The sequence below is a fragment of the Oncorhynchus nerka genome, linkage group LG4 (assembly GCF_034236695.1).
Source record: "Oncorhynchus nerka isolate Pitt River linkage group LG4, Oner_Uvic_2.0, whole genome shotgun sequence".
Classification (NCBI taxonomy): Eukaryota; Metazoa; Chordata; class Actinopteri; order Salmoniformes; family Salmonidae; genus Oncorhynchus; species Oncorhynchus nerka.
The window spans coordinates 97,366,112-97,388,611 of NC_088399.1; the positions used below are offsets into that span (position 1 = coordinate 97,366,112).

Below are 22,500 nucleotides of genomic sequence, written 5' to 3' on the forward strand. Positions count from 1 at the left end.
CGCTTCACCCTCTGGCAGTCCGGGACCAATCTGGGATTGGCGGATGCCAGGAGAACGCCTGCCCAATGCATAGTGTAAACTGTAAAGTTTGAGTGGAGGACGAATAAGGGTCTGGGGCTGTTGTTCATTGTTTTAGGATAGGCCCCTTAGTTCCAGGGAAAGGAAATCTTAATGCTACAGCATACAATGACATTCTAGATGATTCTGTGCTTCCATGGACACCTGCTCGTCAAACAGCTCATTCCAAAACCATGGCCATTAATATTGAGTTGGTCCCTGCCTTTGCTGCTATAACAGCCTCCACTCTTCTGGGAAGGCTTTCCACTAGATGTTGGAACATTGCTGCTATAACATCCTACAGTCTTCTGGGAAGGCTTTCCACTAGATGTTGGAACATTGCTGCTATAACAGCCTCCAGTCTTCTGGGAAGGCTTTCCACTAGATGTTGGAACATTGCTGCTATAACATCCTACAGTCTTCTGAGAAGGCTTTCCACTAGATGTTGGAACATTGCTGCTATAACATCCTACAGTCTTCTGAGAAGGCTTTCCACTAGATGTTGGAACATTGCTGCTATAACATCCTACAGTCTTCTGAGAGGCTTTCCACTAGATGTTGGAACATTGCTGCTATAACATCCTACAGTCTTCTGAGAAGGCTTTCCACTAGATGTTGGAACATTGCTGCTATAACATCCTACAGTCTTCTGAAAGGCTTTCCACTAGATGTTGGAACATTGCTGCTATAACATCCTACAGTCTTCTGGGAAGGCTTTCCACTAGATGTTGGAACATTGCTGCAGGACTTGCCCCATAAAATGCCTGTAATTTGATAAACGGCATCGGCACTTGGATTGCAACATGTGCTTTGGTCAGATGACATGAAAATAGAGTTCTTTGTCCACGCACAGAAGTGGTGGGTTTGGCTTTTGAAATTAGAACGCATGAGCATTCTCTAGCTTCAAACACTAGTAATGCCAATGGGGGCGGTGTTGCAATTTACTGGATAGCCTGCAGAGTTCTGTCTTACTATCCAGGTCTGTACCCAAACAGATCGAGCTTCTACTTTTAAAATGCACCTTTCCAGAAACAAGTCTCTCACCGTTGTCGCTTGCTATAGACCACCCTCTGCCCCCAGCTGTGCCCTGGACACCATATGTGAATTGATTGCCCCCCATCTATCTTCAGAGCTCGTGCTGCTAGGTGACCTAAACAGGGACATGCTTAACACCCTGGCCATCCTACAATCTAAGCTTGATGCCCTCAATCTTAAACAAATTATCAATGAACCCATCAGGTACAACCCCAAATCCGTAACACGGGCACCCTCATAGATATCATCCTAACCAACTTGTCCTCCACCACCAAAACCAATTCTTCCTTTGGTCGCCTTTCCTTCCAGTTCTCTGCTGCAGATGACTGGAACAAACTGCAAAAATCACTGAAGCTGGAGACTCGTATCTCCCGCACTAGCTTTAAGCACCAGCTGTCAAAGCAGCTCACAGATCACTGCACCTGTACGTAGCCCATCCAAATACCTCATTCCCATACTTTATTTATTTATCTTGCTCCTTTGCACCCCAGTATCTCTACATTCATCTTCTGCACATCTACCATTCCAGTGTTTAATTGCTATATTGTAATTACTTCGCCACCATGGCCCATTTATTGCCTTACCTCCCTCATCTTATCTCATTTGCACACACTGCATATATACTTTGTCTACTGTATTATTGACTGTATGTTTGTTTATTCCATGTGTAACTCTGTGTCGAACTGCTTTGCTTTATCTTGGCCAGGTTGCAGTTGTAGATAAAGGTATATCTTATTTAAATAGTAAATCCGTAATGGCCTGAAAGGGACCAATCATGGTAGAGAAGCATTTTTTTATTTTACCTTTATTTAACTAAGTCAGTTAAGAACAAATTCTTATTTTCAATGACGGCCTAGGAACAGGTAGAACAACAGAATTGTACCTTGTCAGCTCGGGGATTTGAACTTGCAACCTTCCGGTTACTAGTCCAACACTCTAACCACTAGGCTACCTGCCACCTCTACACTCTAACCACTAGGCTACCCTGCCGCCTCTACACTCTAACCACTAGGCTACCCTGCCACCTCTACACTCTAACCACTAGGCTACCTGCCGCCTCTACACTCTAACCACTAGGCTACCCTGCCGCCTCTACACTCTAACCACTAGGCTACCTGCCGCCTCTACACTCTAACCACTAGGCTACTTGCCACCTCTACACTCTAACCACTAGGCTACCTGCCACCTCTACACTCTAACCACTAGGCTACCTGCCGCCTCTACACTCTAACCACTAGGCTACCCTGCCGCCTCTACACTCTAACCACTAGGCTACCAGGGAAGACCAACTAACTGCACTTTCTACCATCAGTAGTAAAACAAGCAGATGTAACACTAATCAAGTACATGTTGGCAAAGTGGCTTGTGTGTTTGTGTCTGTGGTAGAACGTTATTCTATCAGGGGTTGGCCTCAACTCAGAATTTTTAAATTGACTCTCATTCAACTCATGAGTTGAAATTGGAATTGGAATTGGCCACACCCTACAGGATGTAGAATTTGAGTTTGAGTGACAGAAAGTAGATTTTAATTCAGTGCAATTCAAATTACTTCCACTCAGTCATAGAACATGAGGGTTTCATTGAATCTGACAGGTCACACCTCCAGATAACAAAGAATATATACCCTTTCTCTGGAAACAATGTTCATATGCTCTTTAGTGCTTCGAATAGCCAATTATATATCCACCAAAAATGTCATTTGTTTTGCTTCTTTTTGAAGGCCCTCGGGAGTAAACTTGAGGGTTAAACTAATGCATTCTGGGAATGTATATTTTCCCCATATTGAACAAGTGATTAGTGAAATATACCCAGCTAGCACATTTGGTTCCTTGGAGGTCAAATAATAATAATCACAGGCAGAACAGTTGAAACTGGAGCAGCAGCACAGCCAGGTGGGCTGGGGACAGCAAGGAGTCATCATGCCAGGTAGTCCTGAGGCATGGTCCTAGGGCTCAGGTCCTCCGAGAGAGAGAAAGAAAGAGAGACTGGTTCTGGGAACAAAGCCATAAGTTCCCTGTAAAACTGAACTTTTTTTGGTCAGAAGTGAAAAATGTGTCTGTTTTAGGGAACGTTAACTTTTATGTTGCAGGCAGGTTCTGAAAATGTTTTACTGTGGTTCCCTGAAAGTTTTCCTGAAAGGTTTTATTAAGGTTCTGAGAACGGAAATTGCAGGTTATTTAAAGGTAATTAAGAAATGCTGTTTTCATAAGACATTTAATAACACCACTATCTTAGTGTTTTGAACTCCACAGATAGGACACATGGAAATTAATTTGCTTAGGCATAAATCATGCAAACACATTTATTTTTTATTGTTGCATGGCGTCAGTGAGAGTCGAACCTAGTACCAAGCTGTTCATTTTGTAGTCTGTTCAAACAGACTATAGATAAAAACAGGATAGAGTTTTGTTGATGCTGGGAACAAGATGTTTATGTTCTTAAATAACATTCTTAGAATGTTCTCTGAACGTTACTAAACTTTTCTTGTGTTTTTTTTTCTATGAATTTGAAAACATTAGTTTAAATAGAACCATGAAGAAACCTGTAGGAAACATTATGCTGACAATACTGAAATTCCCACAGAAGACCGTTGTTTCTTAACATTCTCTTAACTATTTGAGAACCTTCCCAATGTCAAACCAGTTGGAGAACGTTCCTAGAACATTACTAAAAATTTAATTGATTGTAACCATGTTTGACATTTTAGGAAATATTCTGTTTAAAGTAATGAAATAACAAAGAATTTTGTCGTTAAGTTCGTTAAATGTGCTGAGAATGTTCCAAAGCAACTATCCTGCACCATTCTCAGAATGTTGTGGGAGCTCTCACCAAGCTCTAAGAAACATATGGTTCTCAGAACGTTATGTGCTAGCTGGGTAATAACTTAGAATATTTGCATACAGGTTTTGTTTTCCTTGATCATTCATTTTAAGAGTTTGTCCTGAAGATAACTTGTTTCAGCAAAATGTTATATGCATGTATATAACAACATGTTTGATGTTTTATGTATATTTGTATATGGGTTGTGCCGTGGCGGAGATCTTTGTGGGCTATACTCGGCCTTGTCTCAGGATGGTAAGTTGGTGGTTGAAGATATCCCTCTAGTGGTGTGGGGGCTGTGCTTTTGCAAAGTGGGTGGGGTTATATCCTTACTGTTTGGCCCTGTCTGTGGGTATCATCGGATGGGGACACATTGTCTCCTGACCCCTCCTGTCTCAGCCTCCAGTATTTATGCTGCAGTAGTTTATGTGTCGGGGGGCTGGGGTCAGTTTGTTGTACCTGGAGTACTTCTCCTGTCTTATCCAGTGTCCTGTGTGAATTTTTAAGTATGCTCTCTCTAATTCTCTCTTTCTTTCTCTCTCTCTCTCGGAGGACCTGAGCCCTAGGACCATGCCTCAGGACTACCTGGCTTGCTGTCCACAGTCCAACCGAGCTGCTGCTCCAGTTTCAACAGTTCAGCCTGTGATTATTATTATTTGACCATGCTGGTCATTTATGAACATTTGAACATCTTGGCCATGTTGTGTTATAATCTCCACCCGGCAGAGCCAGAAGAGGACTGGCCACCCCTCATAGCCTGGTTCCTCTCTAGGTCTCTTCCTAGGTTTTGGCCTTTCTAGGGAGTTTTTCCTAGCCAACGTGCTTCATCGCCTGCATTGCTTGCTGTTTGGGGTTTTAGGCTGGGTTTCTGTACAGCACTTTGAGATATCAGCTGATGTACGAAGGGCTATATAAATACATTTGATTTGATTTGATAATAGAGAATTCAAGAGTCATTTGAATTTCATTGTATTTCACATAATTCAATTATTTTTCCTTTAATTCAAATTGCAAATCTGTATGCTGTTTACTATTTCAATTCAAATTTAATTCAAATTCAAGAATTGACTAGTTAACCGTAAAGGTTGCCAGATCAAATCCCTGAGCTGACAAGGTAAACATGTCGTTCTGCCCCTGAATAAGGCAGCTAACCCACTGTTCCTAGGCTGTCATTGAAAATAAGAATGTGTTCTTAACTGACTTGCCTAGTTAAATAAAGATTACATTCTGAATTGAGCACAACCCTGTAGTCTAAACTGTTCCACCATTTCCTTGTTGTTGTGGTGAGCTGCCTCTGTGATTGTGGCTTCTCTGACACACACTGTGCTGCTAGATGTTAAGTGTTATGGTTTGTGCTCTGGTTATGGCTCATTAAAGATCTGTATCTGGTCAAAGTCCACTTGTAGGTGAAGGGTTTGACCGGTGGAGAAATGAGAAAGAGAGCGAGTGAGAGAGAAGTGCTAAGGTGAGAGAGAAACTGAGGTAGAATGGTTTGTTGTTTCAAAGGTGAGGGTAGGGTGAGGGAGAAACTGAGGTAGAATGGTTTGTTGTTTCAAAGGTGAGGGTAGGGTGAGAGAGAAACTGGGGTAGAATGGTTTGTTGTTTCAAAGGTGAGGGTAGGGTGAGAGAGAAACTGGGGTAGAATGGTTTGTTGTTTCAAAGGTGAGGGTAGGGTGAGGGAGAAACTGAGGTAGAATGGTTTGTTGTTTCATCACAAAGGTGAGGGTAAGGTGAGGGAGAAACTGAGGTAGAATGGTTTGTTGTTTCAAAGGTGAGGGTAGGGTGAGGGAGAAACTGAGGTAGAATGGTTTGTTGTTTCATGATAAAGGTGAGGGTAGGGTGAGGGAGAAACTGAGGTAGAATGGTTTGTTGTTTCATGATAAAGGTGAGGGTAGGGTGAAGGAGAAACTGAGATAGAATGGTTTGTTGTTTCAAAGGTGAGGGTAAGGTGAGGGAGAAAAGGCGACGTAAAAAGCTATATATAAATAACTGACACGTCTTTTCTTTCCTCTCTTTCTCTCTCTTCCTCTTTCTCTCAGGCACAGTGTCTTTGGTTTGTTGAGTTTCTGTTACCAACCTCAACACTGATCGGTTCACTTCCTGTCACACACACACACACACACACACACATTTACATGCACACACACACAAGCAGGAACATGGTGGTTTAGACCACAAATACAAACGCTCAGAGTTGGCTGGACAGACAAACAGACAGGAGTACCGGTTTCTTTCTCTCAAGTTAACCCTTCTACAACTCAGGTACCTGTGCTTTTTTTTTGTTTTTACATAATGTTCTCTAACACAACATTTTCTAACATAATGTTGTCTAACACATCACATTTCCTAACATCACAGTATCCTATTGATACTGTGACAGGTGTTACAGAGGTTTATAATTCCCGAGACACAACAAGAATGTCAGCTATGAGGTAGTGTGACATTATACTCCGGTATAACAAAGACAGACAGAGAGAAAGACAAGGTTCTGAATGCTTTGGATCCGTGTTAAAACACACCAGGCGAGTTACTAATACATTAACTGTTGAATATTAATAGCCTTGTTTTTGGGGGGTTTTACATAACGTTTCACAATTGTGGAAGTTGTATCTCTCTCTAGGGAATAATCTTTCCACAATAAAGTGTTCAGATGTGTGTAAACTAAGATATTCATTCTTCTCTGTTTTAGATACAGTGAACTATCACACAACTTTGCAAAAAAAAAATATGTTCTTCCGTTTTTTTTTCCCCTAAAGATTAAGTTTAGTGTGAAATTAGATCATCGTTAATCTCATGTCTATAACCACGGTGACAAGTTGTCACCAGGAAGTGACAGTATCACACTTAAAGAGAAACTGCCCCTAAAAAAAAAATGGACTTCTCATTTTGAAAAATGGCCTAATGTGACATCGATATGAGTCGGAAACATTGATTCTAGTGTCAAAATTGACTACAAAAATGTAAATAGGATCATTTTGGTCATAAAATCAGTCTCATGCAAAAACTGAGATTAGCAAGATGATTGGATAAAAGGGTCTGTCATAGAATGAAGGGAACCAGAACAGTTTTCCTTGGGTTGGATTTATTTCTATCCTGCCCACAGCTGGCAACACCCAAGTAAATCCTCAATTAGGAGTCTAGCTGCATGTGACCCCATTGTAATCCCCAGGGTCAGTTTGGTTTGATATTGGATATCCCTATGGGGGCTGGTTAAGGACCATTCGTAAATTAAACAATATTACATGGGACAATATTTTAAAAGATCAATAACTTCAATGATTTAAAAAAAAATCTCAAACCAACTACAGTTCATTCGGAAAGTATTCAGACCCCTTCACTTTTTCCACATTTTATTACATTACATCCTTTACTCTAACATGGATTAAATCGTTTTTGCCCCCATCAATCTACACACTAAACCCCATAATGAGCAAAAACATTATTTTAAATGTATAAAAGTATAAAAAATTAGAAATATCACATTTACATAAGTATTCAGACCTTCTACTCAGTACTTTGTTAAGTATTCAGAACTTCTACTCAGTACTTTGTTAAGTATTCAGACCTTCTACTCAGTACTTTGTTAAGTATTCAGACCTTTTACTCAGTACTTTGTTAAGTATTCAGACCTTTTACTCAGTACTTTGTTAAGTATTCAGACCTTTTACTCAGTACTTTGTTAAGTATTCAGACCTTCTACTCAGTACTTTGTTAAGTATTCAGAACTTTTACTCAGTACTTTGTTAAGTATTCAGACCTTCTACTCAGTACTTTGTTAAGTATTCAGACCTTCTACTCAGTACTTTGTTAAGTATTCAGACCTTTTACTCAGTACTTTGTTAAGTATTCAGACCTTTTACTCAGTACTTTGTTAAGTATTCAGAACTTCTACTCAGTACTTTGTTAAGTATTCAGAACTTCTACTCAGTACTTTGTTAAGTATTCAGAACTTTTACTCAGTACTTTGTTAAGTATTCAGACCTTCTACTCAGTACTTTGTTAAGTATTCAGAACTTCTACTCAGTACTTTGTTAAGTATTCAGACCTTTTACTCAGTACTTTGTTAAGTATTCAGAACTTCTACTCAGTACTTTGTTAAGTATTCAGACCTTTTACTCAGTACTTTGTTAAGTATTCAGACCTTCTACTCAGTACTTTGTTAAGTATTCAGAACTTCTACTCAGTACTTTGTTAAGTATTCAGAACTTCTACTCAGTACTTTGTTAAGTATTCAGACCTTTTACTCAGTACTTTGTTAAGTATTCAGAACTTTTACTCAGTACTTTGTTAAGTATTCAGACCCTTTTACTCAGTACTTTGTTAAGTATTCAGAACTTCTACTCAGTACTTTGTTAAGTATTCAGACCTTTTACTCAGTACTTTGTTAAGTATTCAGACCTTTTACTCAGTACTTTGTTAAGTATTCAGACCTTTTACTCAGTACTTTGTTAAGTATTCAGACCTTCTACTCAGTACTTTGTTAAGTATTCAGAACTTTTACTCAGTACTTTGTTAAGTATTCAGACCTTCTACTCAGTACTTTGTTAAGTATTCAGACCTTCTAAGTACTTTGTTAAGTATTCAAATACTTTGTTAAGTATTCAGACCTTTTACTCAGTACTTTGTTAAGTATTCAGAACTTCTACAGTACTTTGTTAAGTATTCAGAACTTCTACTCAGTACTTTGTTAAGTATTCAGAACTTTTACTCAGTACTTTGTTAAGTATTCAGACCTTTTACTCAGTACTTTGTTAAGTATTCAGAACTTCTACTCAGTACTTTGTTAAGTATTCAGACCTTTTCTACTCAGTACTTTGTTAAGTATTCAGACCTTTTACTCAGTACTTTACTTTGTTAAGTATTCAGAACTTCTACTCAGTACTTTGTTAAGTATTCAGAACTTCTACTCAGTACTTTGTTAAGTATTCAGACCTTTTACTTACTTTGTTAAGTATTCAGAACTTTTACTCAGTACTTTGTTAAGTATTCAGACCCTTTTACTCAGTACTTTGTTAAGTATTCAGAACTTCTACTCAGTACTTTGTTAAGTATTCAGACCTTTTACTCAGTACTTTGTTAAGTATTCAGACCTTTTACTCAGTACTTTGTTAAGTATTCAGACCTTTTACTCAGTACTTTGTTAAGTATTCAGAACTTCTATTACAGATTCAGACCTTTTACTCAGTACTTTGTTAAGTATTCAGAACTTTTACTCAGTACTTTGTTAAGTATTCAGACCTTTTACTCAGTACTTTGTTAAGTATTCAGACCCTTTTACTCAGTACTTTGTTAAGTATTCAGAACTTTTACTCAGTACTTTGTTAAGTATTCAGACCTTCTACTCAGTACTTTGTTAAGTATTCAGACCCTTTTACTCAGTACTTTGTTAAGTATTCAGAACTTCTACTCAGTACTTTGTTAAGTATTCAGAACTTCTACTCAGTACTTTGTTAAGTATTCAGAACTTCTACTCAGTACTTTGTTAAGTATTCAGAACTTCTACTCAGTACTTTGTTAAGTATTCAGAACTTCAGTACTACTTCAGTACTTTGTTAAGTATTCAGACCTTCTACTCAGTACTTTGTTAAGTATTCAGAACTTTTACTCAGTACTTTGTTAAGTATTCAGAACTTTTACTCAGTACTTTGTTAAGTATTCAGACCTTTTACTCAGTACTTTGTTAAGTATTCAGACCTTTTACTCAGTACTTTGTTAAGTATTCAGACCTTTTACTCAGTACTTTGTTAAGTATTCAGACCCTTTTACTCAGTACTTTGTTAAGTATTCAGACCTTCTACTCAGTACTTTGTTAAGTATTCAGACCCTTTTACTCAGTACTTTGTTAAGTATTCAGAACTTCTACTCAGTACTTTGTTAAGTATTCAGAACTTCTACTCAGTACTTTGTTAAGTATTCAGAACTTCTTTTTGTTAAGTATTCAGAACTTCTACTCAGTACTTTGTTAAGTATTCAGACCTTTTACTCAGTACTTTGTTAAGTATTCAGACCTTCTACTCAGTACTTTGTTAAGTATTCAGAACTTTTACTCAGTACTTTGTTAAGTATTCAGAACTTTTACTCAGTACTTTGTTAAGTATTCAGAACTTTTACTCAGTACTTTGTTAAGTATTCAGACCTTTTACTCAGTACTTTGTTAAGTATTCAGACCTTTTACTCAGTACTTTGTTAAGTATTCAGAACTTTTACTCAGTACTTTGTTAAGTATTCAGACCTTTTACTCAGTACTTTGTTAAGTATTCAGACCTTCTACTCAGTACTTTGTTAAGTATTCAGACCCTTTTACTCAGTACTTTGTTAAGTATTCAGACCCTTTTACTCAGTACTTTGTTAAGTATTCAGACCCTTTTACTCAGTACTTTGTTGAATCATTGGCAGCGAATACAACCTCGAGTATTGTCTGGTATGATGCCACAAGCTTGGTACACCTGTGTTTGGGGAGTTTCTTCCATTCTTCTCTGCAGAACCTCTCAAACTCTGTCAGGTTGGATGGGGAGCATCGCTGCACAGCTATTTTCAGGTCTCTCAAGAAATGTTTGAATCAGGTTCAAGTCCGGGCTCAGGCTGGGCTACTCAAGGAAATTCAGAGACTTGTCCCGAAGCCACTCCTGTTTTGTCTTGGCTGTGTGCTTAGGGTCGTTGTCCTGTTGGAAGGTAAACCTTCATCCCAGAGGTCCTGAGAGCTCTGGAGCACGTTTTCATCAAGGATCTCTCTGTACTTTGCTCCGTTCATCTTTCCCTCGAACCTGACTAGTCTCCCAGTCCCTGCTGCTGAAAAATATCACCACTGCATGATGCTGCCACCACAATGCATCACTGTCGGTATGGTGCTAGGTTTCCTCCAGATGTGACGTTTGGCATTCAGGCGAAACAGTTCAATCTTGGTTTCATCAGATCAGTGAATTTTGTTTCTCATAGTCAGAGAGTCTTCAGGTGCCTTTTGGCAAACTACAAGTGGGCTGTCATGCCACTCTACCATGTGGCTTCTGTCTGGCCACTCTAACATAAAGGCCTGATTTGTGGAATGCTACAGAGATGAATGTCCTTCTGGAAGGTTCTCCCATCTCCACAGAGGAACTCTGGAGCTCTCTCAGAGTGACCATCGGGTTCTTGGTCACCTCCCTGACCAAGGCCCTTAGCCCCCGATTGCTCAGTTTGGCCAGGTGGCCTGCTCTAGTAGAGCCTCGGTGGTTCCAAACTTCTTCCATTTAAGAATGATGGAGGCCACTGTTCTAGGGGACCTTCAATGCTGCAGAACAGGAGAACATGATAGAACCATGATAAAAACCTGTAGGAAACATCATTGCTGAAGTACTGAAATTCCCACAGAAGAACGTAATTTCTAAAGGGGTCACTCATAACTCATCTCTCTCTCTTTAAAAATAATATATATATTTAACCTTTATTTAACCTTTATTTAACCAGGCATGTCAATTAAGAACAAGTATTATTTACATTAATGGCCTCTCTCCACCTCCCCACCCTCCCCTCTCTCTCCGTTCTCCCCAGATGGAGTTTGCCTGCAGTCACGTAGTGTGTAACTGGAGCCCAGAAGGGAGTTTAATGGGGGGGTCAGATGAGGGGGGTTCAGGTTTGAGTGTGTGCCCCTGTAGTCCTCCAGGTGAGGAGGGGACCACAGAGCCAGGTGTAGCCCTCAGACTGTCTGTCACAGAGCACATGTACGACAACCGCATCTCAGTCATCCCTCAGCAAGGTAATGTACAGACATGGTACCTCTCAACACACATACAAACTCCTGCTGCTGCTGCTGAGAGAACCACTCAGTTTCACACTCAGAGGAAATGTCTGTGTGGGGTGAAGAGTGACAGAGGTGTGAAGATGTCAGCCATCGGAAACTTCACGTACACATACACTGGCCTAGATGATTTCTTATCAGCTCTCACTGCAGTGTCACCGTGTTCAAACCTCATCCTTCACACACACACACACACACACACACACTTGAGCTCCATGCAGCTAAGAATGATCATGAAGAAGAAGATGAGGAAGGTGATACTATTGATGATGATACAATTGATGATATTGATGATATTGATGATGATACTATTGATGATATTGATGATGAAACTATTGATAATGTTGATGATGATACTATTGATACTATTGATGATGATACTATTGATGATATTGATGATGATACTATTGATAATATTGATGATGATACTATTGATAATATTGATGATGATACTATTGATGATATTGATGATGATACTATTGATAATATTGATGATGATACTATTGATACTATTGATGATGATACTATTGATACTATTGATGATGATACTATTGATAATATTGATGATGATACTATTGATAATATTGATGATGATACTATTGATACTATTGATGATGATACTATTGATAATATTGATGATGATACTATTGATGATATTGATACTATTGATACTATTGATGATGATACTATTGATGATATTGATGATGAATACTATTGATGATGATAAACTATTGATGATGATACTATTATGATATTGATGATGATACCGTTGATGATATTGATGATGATACTATTGATACTATTGATGATGATACTATTGATGATGATACTATTGATGATACTATTGATGATGATACTATTGATGATACTATTGATACTATTGATGATGATACTATTGATACTATTGATGATGATACTATTGATGATACTATTGATACTATTGATGATGATACTATTGATACTATTGATGATGATACTATTGATGATGATACTATTGATACTATTGGTGATATTGATGATGATACTATTGATGATATTGATAATAATATTGATGTTGATGGTGATAATATTTGGTATTTTAGGGTATTTTATTAGGATCCCGTTAGCTGTTGTGAGCCTCGGCTACTCTTCCTGCAGTCCACACACAAAACACGAAACATTACATAATACAGAACATTAATAGACAGGAACAGCTCCAGGACAGAACGACATCAGTAATATTGATGATGGTGATGTTTGTTTCCTTGCTTCAGAGCCAGGACTAGTGCCTCCACCTTTGCCCCCTCGACGGTTTGAGTCTCAGAAGTACCCCCAATGCACCTCTCTGCCTCCCCCACCTCCCCCTCTTTCCTCTCTGCCTCCCCCCCTACCAGCCCGAGGTGAGTATTTGGTTTGATTCCACATGCTTTTGTTTCTAAATACAGCCCAAGTTGTTGGCTGGGGTAAGATGTACTGTAGGCTATAGCGGGTGTATGCGTGGTTCAGTGGTTATTACTGTGATGGTTGTTACGTATCTGGGTCTCATCAGTGTGTGTGTGTGTGTGTGTGTGTGTGTGTGTGTGTGTGTGTGTGTGTGTGTGTGTGTGTGTTCTCAGGTGCGGAAGGCCGAGGAGAGCAGAGCATCAGATTGAAGGCTAATGTTAATGTTCTCTCTCTCAGTGTTGGACGACTCGTAGATATCAGTAGAGGTGAGTGTATGGTTGGTCACACACACACACACACACACACACACACACACACACACACACACACACACACACACACAGGGAGGCTACTGAGGAGGACGGCTCATAATTATGCCTGGAATGGAGTCAATGGAATAAAACACATGCCATTCCAGCCATTATTATGAGCCGCCCTCCCTAAGCAGCCTCCACTGTACACACCATCATTCTCTCCCTGTCATCCACAGCATCTGGCATCCAGACCACTCAGTGTCCCGTGATGCACTGTGGGAGATGTAGTGCTGCCCTGTCCTCCCTGAGTTCTGTACAGAACACACAGGAAACTGCCGTGAGTTTACTCTCTCTGTTGAAAAGGTTTTAGACTCAAACTGCAGCATTGTCTCACACCTGGACACATCTCTCTCTCTCTCTCTCTCTCTCTCTCTCTCTCTCTCTCTCTCTCTAGGTGTGGCTGTGTGAGTTCTGTGGTCTCCAGAACACCCTGTCTACTTCAGGTCCTGGTTCCAAGGTGGGCCTCAGGGTTAGAGGGGCTCCTAGAGGGAGAGATGTGATCTACCTCCTCCGTCAGACAGACCAGGACTACGAGAACCTGGAGGATGTCATGGTGGTCTTCTGTGTTGATATATCTGGGAGCATGAGTGTCACCTCTGAGGTGTGTTGTCTGTCTGTCTGTCTGTCTGTCTGTCTACAAGCTTTGGCTATACCTCAATCTGTCTGTCTTTCTACAAACTACGGCTGTATCTCAATATGTCTGTCTGTTCAAAAACTAAGGCTGTGCCTCAATATGTCTGTCTACAAACTAAGGCTGTACCTCAATCTGTCTGTCTACAAACTATGGCTGTACCTCAATATGTCTGTCTGTCTACAAACTATGGCTGTACCTCAATCCCACTGCATCTATATTTTCTTCCCAGGTCACCCCAGGGAATCCTATGAGGTCAGCAACCTATGTCTCCCGACTACAGGTATGTATGTTTGTCCCAGTGTTCTTCAGGTTCTGTATCTGGATACTGAGGTGGAGCTGAACGAGCTGAACTAAAGGAGCTGAACGAGCTGAACTAAAGGAGCTGAACGTGGAACAAAAACATTTAAAATAAACAAAATAACTAATGTAAAATAGACGGTGTACTTTATATAGGTTCAGAACTTTTGTGAAACATCACAGCACAGTTGAAAAATAAAATGGCAAATAGACATCTGAACTGGATGGTGTTCAGAGATAGATGGGAAGGGTTGAGTGGAGCTGAAGAATGGGACTGGATGGTGTTCAGAGATGGGAGGGGTTGAATGGAGCTGAAGGATGGGACTGGATGGTGTTCAGAGATGGGAGGGGCTGAATGGAGCTGAAGGATGGGACTGGATGGTGTTCAGAGATAGATGGGAGGGGTTGAGTGGAGCTGAAGGATGGGACTGGATGGTGTTCAGAGATGGGAGGGGCTGAATGGAGCTGAAGGATGGAACTGGATGGTGTTCAGAGATAGATGGGAGGGGTTGAGGTTGGATGGTGTTCAGAGCTGAAGGATGGGACTGGATGGTGTTCAGAGATAGATGGGAGGGTTGAGGGGGAGCTGGGACTGGATGGTGTTCAGAGATAGATGGGAGGGGTTGAATGAAAGATGGGACTGGATGGTGTTCAGAGATGGGAGGGGTTGAATGGAGCTGAAGGATGGGACTGGATGGTGTTCAGAGATAGATGGGAGGGGTTGAACGGAGCTGAAGGATGGGACAGGATGGTGTTCAGAGATAGATGGGAGGGGTTGAGGGGAGCTGGGACTGGATGGTGTTCAGAGATAGATGGGAGGGGTTGAATGAAGATGGGACTGGATGGTGTTCAGAGATAGATGGGAGGGTTTGAGGGGAGCTGAAGGATGGGACTGGATGGTGTTCAGAGATAGATGGGAGGGGTTGAATGGAGCTGAAGAATGGGACAAAAAACAACACGTAACTAATGTAAAATATACTGTGTCCGTAAAATGTATATAGTTTAAGCTGGATGTCACGATCGTCGAAACATAGAAATGCCAAAATTATAGAAAAACAAACATAGACTGCCCACCCCAACTCACTCCCTGACCATACTAAATAATGACAAAACAACGGAAACATAGACTGCCCACCCCAACTCACGCCCTGACCATACTAAATAATGACAAAACAACGGAAACATAGACTGCCCACCCCAACTCACGCCTGACCATACTAAATAATGACAAAACAACGGAAACATAGACTGCCCACCCCAACTCACGCCCTGACCATACTAAATAATGACAAAACAACGGAAACATAGACTGCCCACCCCAACTCACGCCCTGACCATAATAAATAATGACAAAACAACGGATATAAAGGTCAGAACGTGACACTGGAAGTGTTGTTGTCTATTAGTTTGCTCAATTAAGGGAGGGTGGTAGGGGTAGGGGACAATAATAATAAATATATTATATACATAAGAATTTGTTCTTAACTGACTTGCCTAGTTAAATAAAGTTTAAATAGAATATTTAAAAATTATTAAACAATATACTCTATATATATATACACAACATGACATCAACATGGCAGCAACACAACATGACAACACAGCATGGTAGCAACACAACATGGTAGCAACACAACATGGCAGCAACACAACATGGTAGCAACACAACATGACAACACAGCATGGTAGCAACACAACATGGTAGCAACACAACATGACAACACAACATGGTAGCAACACAACATGACAACACAGCATGGTAGCAACACAACATGACAACACAGCATGGTAGCAACACAACATGGTAGCAACACAACATGACAACACAACATGGTAGCAACACAACATGGCAGCAACACAACATGGTAGCAACACAACATGGTAGCAACACAACATGACAACACAACATGGTAGCAACACAACATGGCAGCAACACAACATGACAACACAACATGGCAACACAACATGGCAGCAACACAACATGACAACACAACATGACAACACAACATGACAACACAGCATGGTAGCAACACAACATGACAACACAGCATGGTAGCAACACAACATGACAACACAGCATGGTAGCAACACAACATGACAACACAACATGACAACACAACATGGCAGCAACACAACATGACAACACAGCATGGTAGCAACACAACATGGTAGCAACACAACATGACAACACAGCATGGTAGCAACACAACATGGTAGAAACACAACATGACAACACAGCATGGTAGCAACACAACATGGTAGCAACACAACATGGTAGCAACACAACATGACAACACAGCATGGTAGCAACACAACATGACAACACAGCATGGTAGCAACACAACATGACAACACAGCATGGTAGCAACACAACATGACAACACAGCATGGTAGCAACACAACATGACAACACAGCATGGTAGCAACACAACATGACAACACAGCATGGTAGCAACACAACATGACAACACAGCATGGTAGCAACACAACATGGCAGCAACACAACATGACAACACAGCATGGTAGCAACACAACATGACAACACAGCATGGTAGCAACACAACATGGCAGCAACACAACATGACAACACAGCATGTTAGCAACACAACATGACAACAACATGGTAGCAACACAGCATGGTAGCAACACAACATGACAACACAGCATGGTAGCAACACAACATGGCAGCAACACAACATGACAACACAGCATGGTAGCAACACAACATGGTAGCAACACAACATGGCAGCAACACAACATGACAACACAGCATGGTAGCAACACAACATGACAACAACATGGTAGCAACACAGCATGGTAGCAACACAACATGACAACACAGCATGGTAGCAACACAACATGGCAGCAACACAACATGACAACACAGCATGGTAGCAACACAACATGGTAGCAACACAACATGGCAGCAACACAACATGACAACACAGCATGGTAGCAACACAACATGGTAGCAACACAGCATGATAGCAACACAACATGGTAGCAACACAACATGGCAGCAACACAACATGGCAGCAACACAACATGACAGCAACACAACATGGTAGCAAACACAACATGGCAGCAACACAACATGACAACACAGCATGGTAGCAACACAACATGGTAGCAACACAACATGGCAGCAACACAACATGGTAGCAACACAACATGGTAGCAACACAACATGACAACACAGCATGGTAGCAACACAACATGGCAGCAACACAACATGACAACACAGCATGGTAGCAACACAACATGACAACAACATGGTAGCAACACAGCATGGTAGCCTCCCTCCCTCCCTCCCCCCTTCCTCCCTCTCATTTCTAAAAATGTATATATGGGGATTGGAAATGATGCAGACAATTACATTGAGCCACAATCTATTTGCAGTATGAAATATGATCCACCTCCTAAAAAGAAAAGACAAGTCTATTTCAGATGGAATTCAGAGTCCGGAAACGTAAAATGCTAGAAGGCTTCTATTAAAAGGAATGATATGTCAATGCTCTTCTCTCTCTCTCTCTCTGTCTCTCTCTCTTTCTCCCCTCTCTGTCTCTCTCTCTCTCTCTCTCCGCTCTCTCTCTCTGTCTCTCTCTCTCTCTCTCTCCCGCTCTCTCTCTCTGTCTCTCTCTCTCTCTCTCTCTGTCTCTCTCTCTCTCCCTCTCTCTCTCTCTCTCTGTCTCTCTCTCTCTCTCTCTCTCTCTCTCTCTCCCTCTCTCTCTCTGTCTCTCTCTCTCTCACTCTCTGTCTCTCTCTCTCTCTCGCTCTCTCTCTCTCTCTTTGTGTAGAGTATTCAGGATGCCCTCCAGAGGGCACTGTCCTCTCTACTTAAGACTTCACCTCTCCGATAGTCGCCATTGTTACCTTCAATGACGAGGTATTGATTGATTTATTGATTGATTTGGGGTCCAAAAAATTTAACGAGGCAGTGGATTTGGAGGGAGGGAGGGGGGCTGAGGGGTGTAGAGAGGGTGGGAGAGAGGGTTGGAGGGAGGTTAGGAGGCTGAGGCGTATAGAGAGAGGGGGGAAGGTTGAGGAAGCTGAGGGAGTGAAGGGGGTTGGAGGGGAAGCTGAGGGGTATAGGGAGAGAGGGAGGGTGGAGTTGGAGGGAGGGAGAGGGAGTATAGAGAGAGGGGAGGGAGGGAAGGTATAGGAGGGAGGCTGAGGGGTATAGAGAGAGACAGGGAGGGTTGGAGGGAGGGAGGCTGAGGGGTATAGAGAGAGGGGAGGGAGGCTGAGGGGTATAGAGAGAGAAAGAGGGAGGGTTGAGAGGGGAGGGAGGCTGAGGGGTATAGAGAGAGGGAGGGTTGGAGGCTGAGGGGTATAGAGAGAGGGAGGGAGGCTGGGTTGGAGGGAGGCTGGGTTGGAGGGAAAGAAAGAGGCTGAGGGAGGGTTGGAGGAAAGAGGGAGGAAGGCTGAGGGGTATATAGAGGAAGGGAGGGAGGCTGAGGGGTATATAGAGGAAGGAGGCAGGGAAACATGTCCTGCTGTGACACAAATCATACATTTCCTTTAATGTGTGATTTTTCTCTGACTCATATTTGAAATGGTGTCACCTAATTACTAAACCACTTTCCTCTGTGTGTCTGTTGGTGACACTGACATTCTAACATTCTGACTCAGTAAAACTCAGCAAGCACTCACCTCTTGTTGTGCCTTATCAACATAGAGAGACAAAGAATCTCTATTTTATGTAGTTTAAGACAAGAGTTATAAGAGTCGTATTACTAACTATGCACTCTCCGAAGATTTAGAATAATTAGTGTTTAGCGCCTTCGGTTTGAGAAATGCGCTTTACGTGTAAGAGAAGGCTGCCAGAAATGTTTGCTTGTTATGGATGTTTAGGGTTTTGGACCACCAGACAACATTAGCAGTATAAGTTAAAATAGACCCGTAACAAAGAGAGTTTCAAAGCTCTCTTGCCAATAACAGCTAGTATTCAGGTTACAGATCCCTCCGATTAGGCCGTGAACTCAGACCCAGACAGTCCGAGCAAAAGTCTTTGATTGAGAAATAGCTCTCTGTTTAATCTGCTTAATAAGAAGCTATTTTTGGTTTCTTTCTTTCTTTCTTTCTTTCTTTCTTCTTCTTTTTGAGCATTTGAAAACAATCACAGCACTTTAATTGTTATCCAGAACTTATTTGATGAATTGGATTTTTTTTTTTTTAAACAGCTTAATTTTTTGGGACCTTTAAAGTTTAAGATAAGGATGACAAGTGTTTTGTAGTACTTGCGGTTGAAACGACAGTGTCTGCTACCATCTGTGACATTGTGTTGTTCCTGTCTACAAGTTTCCTCAGACTGGAAAACTACTGGCAGCCAGTTGTGTATGACACAGATTTAGTGAACTGTAGTAGTGTATTTGAGTTATGACAAGATAACCTACTCTGTATCATAACATCTAGTAATCTACAACAGAGTTATGACAAGATAACCTACTCTGTATCATAACATCTAGTAATCTACAACAGAGTTATGACAAGATAACCTACTCTGTATCATAACATCTAGTAATCTACAACAGAGTTATGACAAGATAACCTACTCTGTATCATAACATCTAGTAATCAACAACAGAGTTATGACAAGATAACCTACTCGTTTTTGGTCACAGGTCCAGGAATGGCTGAAGAATTGCAACATTTACCTAGACCAGTGGTTCCCAAACTTTTTACAGTCCCGTACCCCTTCAAACATTCACCCTCCAGCTGTACCCCCTCTAGCACCAGGGTCAGCTGTACCCCCTCTAGCACCAGGGTCAGCTGTACCCCCTCTAGCACCAGGGTCAGCTGTACCCCCTCTAGCACCAGGGTCATCTGTACCCCCTCTAGCACCAGGGTCAGCTGTACCTCTAGCCAGCTCTACCACCTCTAGCACCAGGGTCAGCTGTACCACCTCTAGCACCAGGGTCAGCTGTACCCCCTCTAGCACCAGGGTCACAGCTGTACCCCCTCTAGCACCAGGGTCCAGCTGTACCACCTCTAGCACCAGGGTCAGCTGTACCCCTCTTAGCACCAGGGTCAGCTGTACCACCTCTAGCACCAGGGTCAGCTGTACCCCTCTAGCACCAGGGTCAGCTGTACCACCTCTAGCACCAGGGTCAGCTGTACCCCTCTAGCACCAGGGTCAGCTGTACCCCTCTAGCACCAGGGTCAGCTGTACCACCTCTAGCACCAGGGTCAGCTGTGCCCCTCTAGCACCAGGGTCAGCTGTACCCCCTCTAGCACCAGGGTCAGCTGTACCACCTCTAGCACCAGGGTCAGCTGTACCCCCTCTAGCACCAGGGTCAGCTGTACCACCTCTAGCACCAGGGTCAGCTGTACCCCCTCTAGCACCAGGGCAGCTGTACCCCCTCTAGCACCAGGGGCAACTGTACCACCTCTAGCACCAGGGCAGCTGTACCACCTCTAGCACCAGGGTCACCTGTACCCCTCTAGCACCAGGGTCAGCTGTACCCCCTCTAGCACCAGGGTCAACTGTACCCCCTCTAGCACCAGGGTCAGCGTGCTCTCAAATGTTGTTTTTGCCATCATTGTAAGCCTGCCACACACAAACTATACAATACATTTACTAAACACAAGAATGAGTGTGAGTTTTTCGAAACAAAGTGGGAAGTGACCAAGATAACAATAATCAATCATCAAACAATATAAATATAGAGATAAACTCAAAATACCAACATGTAAGAAATCATGTACATTATTAATGTTTCAATGGAACCAACCAACATAATTTACTGATTTAATTAAAAATCAATGTCCTCCAAATCAAGGTTTCACAATTAATGGCACCCCTACAGATTATTGTAAATAACATCTACCAACATTAAACCAGGAATTAAATTCCCCTTATTTAAGTTATAAGGAACTATATTGAGGTAACACGCATATGCAAGATCCCTTTGTCATCCAATCCCATGAAGAAAACAAAAAGAGCTGGCAGTTCAGAAGAGACAGATGGTCGTAGACCTTCATAAATCTGGTAACGTCTACAAGAAGATCCACAAACGATTGGATATACCACTGAGCAATTATTAGAACATTCAAAGATATGGAACGATTGAAAAACCTCACGGTTAGAGGACGCAAATACATTTACCCCCAGGATAGGGAGGAGGATGGTGAGAGAAGCAACACAATCCCCAATAATCACTTTGAAAGAATTGCAGGCCTTGGTGGCATCTTGGGGTCTCCACAACCACAACCACAGGCTCTTTGGAAGGGTTGCCAGAAGAAAAACCTTTCTGAACCCAAAACATAGGAGCGCTTGGAGTTTACCAAGCGTTATTTAAATTGTGACTGGAAGAAGGTGCTCTGGTTGTCACGCCTGATCTGTTTCACCTGTCCTTGTGCTTCTCACCACCTCCTCCCAGGTGTTGCACATCTTCCCCACTATCCTCTTTGTTATAGCTGTGTTTTCTGTCTGTCTGTGCCAGTTGGTCTTGTTTGTTCAAGCGTGAGTGATGGTTTCTGGTAATGGGCCTCTGTACGCCTATGTAGATATTCAATTAAAAAATCGGACCTTTCCAGCTACAATAGTCATTTACAACATTAACAATATCTACACTGTATTTCTGATTAATTTGATGGTATTTTCATGGACAAAAAATGTGATTTTCTTTTCAAAACAAGGACATTTCTAAGTGACCACAAACTTTAAAACGTAGTATATGTACAGTTGAATAAGGACCTACTCCGTACCATAAAATCTAGCTATCAACAACAGAATTATGACAAGATAACCTACTCCGTACCATAAAATCTAGCTATCAGCAACAGAATTATGACAAGATAACCTACTCATACCATAAAATCTAGTTATCAGCAACAGAATTATGACAAGATAACCTACTCTGTACCATAAAATCTAGTTATCAGCAACAGAATTATGACAAGATAACCTACTCTGTACCATAAAATCTAGCTATCAACAACAGAATTATGACAAGATAACCTACTCTGTACCATAAAATCTAGTTATCAGCAACAGGGATGTTGATTTTGAAAATGTTCATTTTTATTGCATACGATGCATACGACTTTTTTTTTTTTTCTTCAAGTTTTCCTGATGCTAATATGGTCAGACCAAGGTATGAGTCATGTTTTATGTGTCCAATGATGGTGTTGTTCTGGGTGAA

General features: G+C 41.5%; 2 protein-coding genes across 3 annotated transcripts in view; one reads left to right on the top strand and one right to left on the bottom strand.

The window, feature by feature from the left end:
* The window catches only part of LOC115126035 (stromal membrane-associated protein 2-like), a 122,047-nt gene that overhangs the window by 63,588 nt on the left and 35,959 nt on the right, over nt 1-22,500 (bottom strand). The window lies entirely within an intron of this gene.
* The window catches only part of LOC115125781 (uncharacterized), an 18,301-nt gene continuing 1,753 nt past the window's right edge, over nt 5,953-22,500 (top strand). The window contains exons 1-8 of one of the 2 annotated variants that reach the window (XM_065018053.1): nt 5,959-6,174; nt 11,440-11,644; nt 12,940-13,065; nt 13,282-13,374; nt 13,599-13,699; nt 13,817-14,023; nt 14,286-14,336; nt 18,151-18,239. In XM_065018053.1, the coding sequence (XP_064874125.1) occupies nt 11,440-11,644; nt 12,940-13,065; nt 13,282-13,374; nt 13,599-13,699; nt 13,817-14,023; nt 14,286-14,336; nt 18,151-18,213 (846 nt within the window). In that variant the 5' untranslated portion in view covers nt 5,959-6,174 and the 3' untranslated portion in view covers nt 18,214-18,239. Of the gene's footprint in view, nt 6,175-11,439; nt 11,645-12,939; nt 13,066-13,281; nt 13,375-13,598; nt 13,700-13,816; nt 14,024-14,285; nt 14,337-18,150; nt 18,240-22,500 lie in introns of both variants that reach the window. The other variant, XM_065018051.1, reaches the window with a different exon arrangement.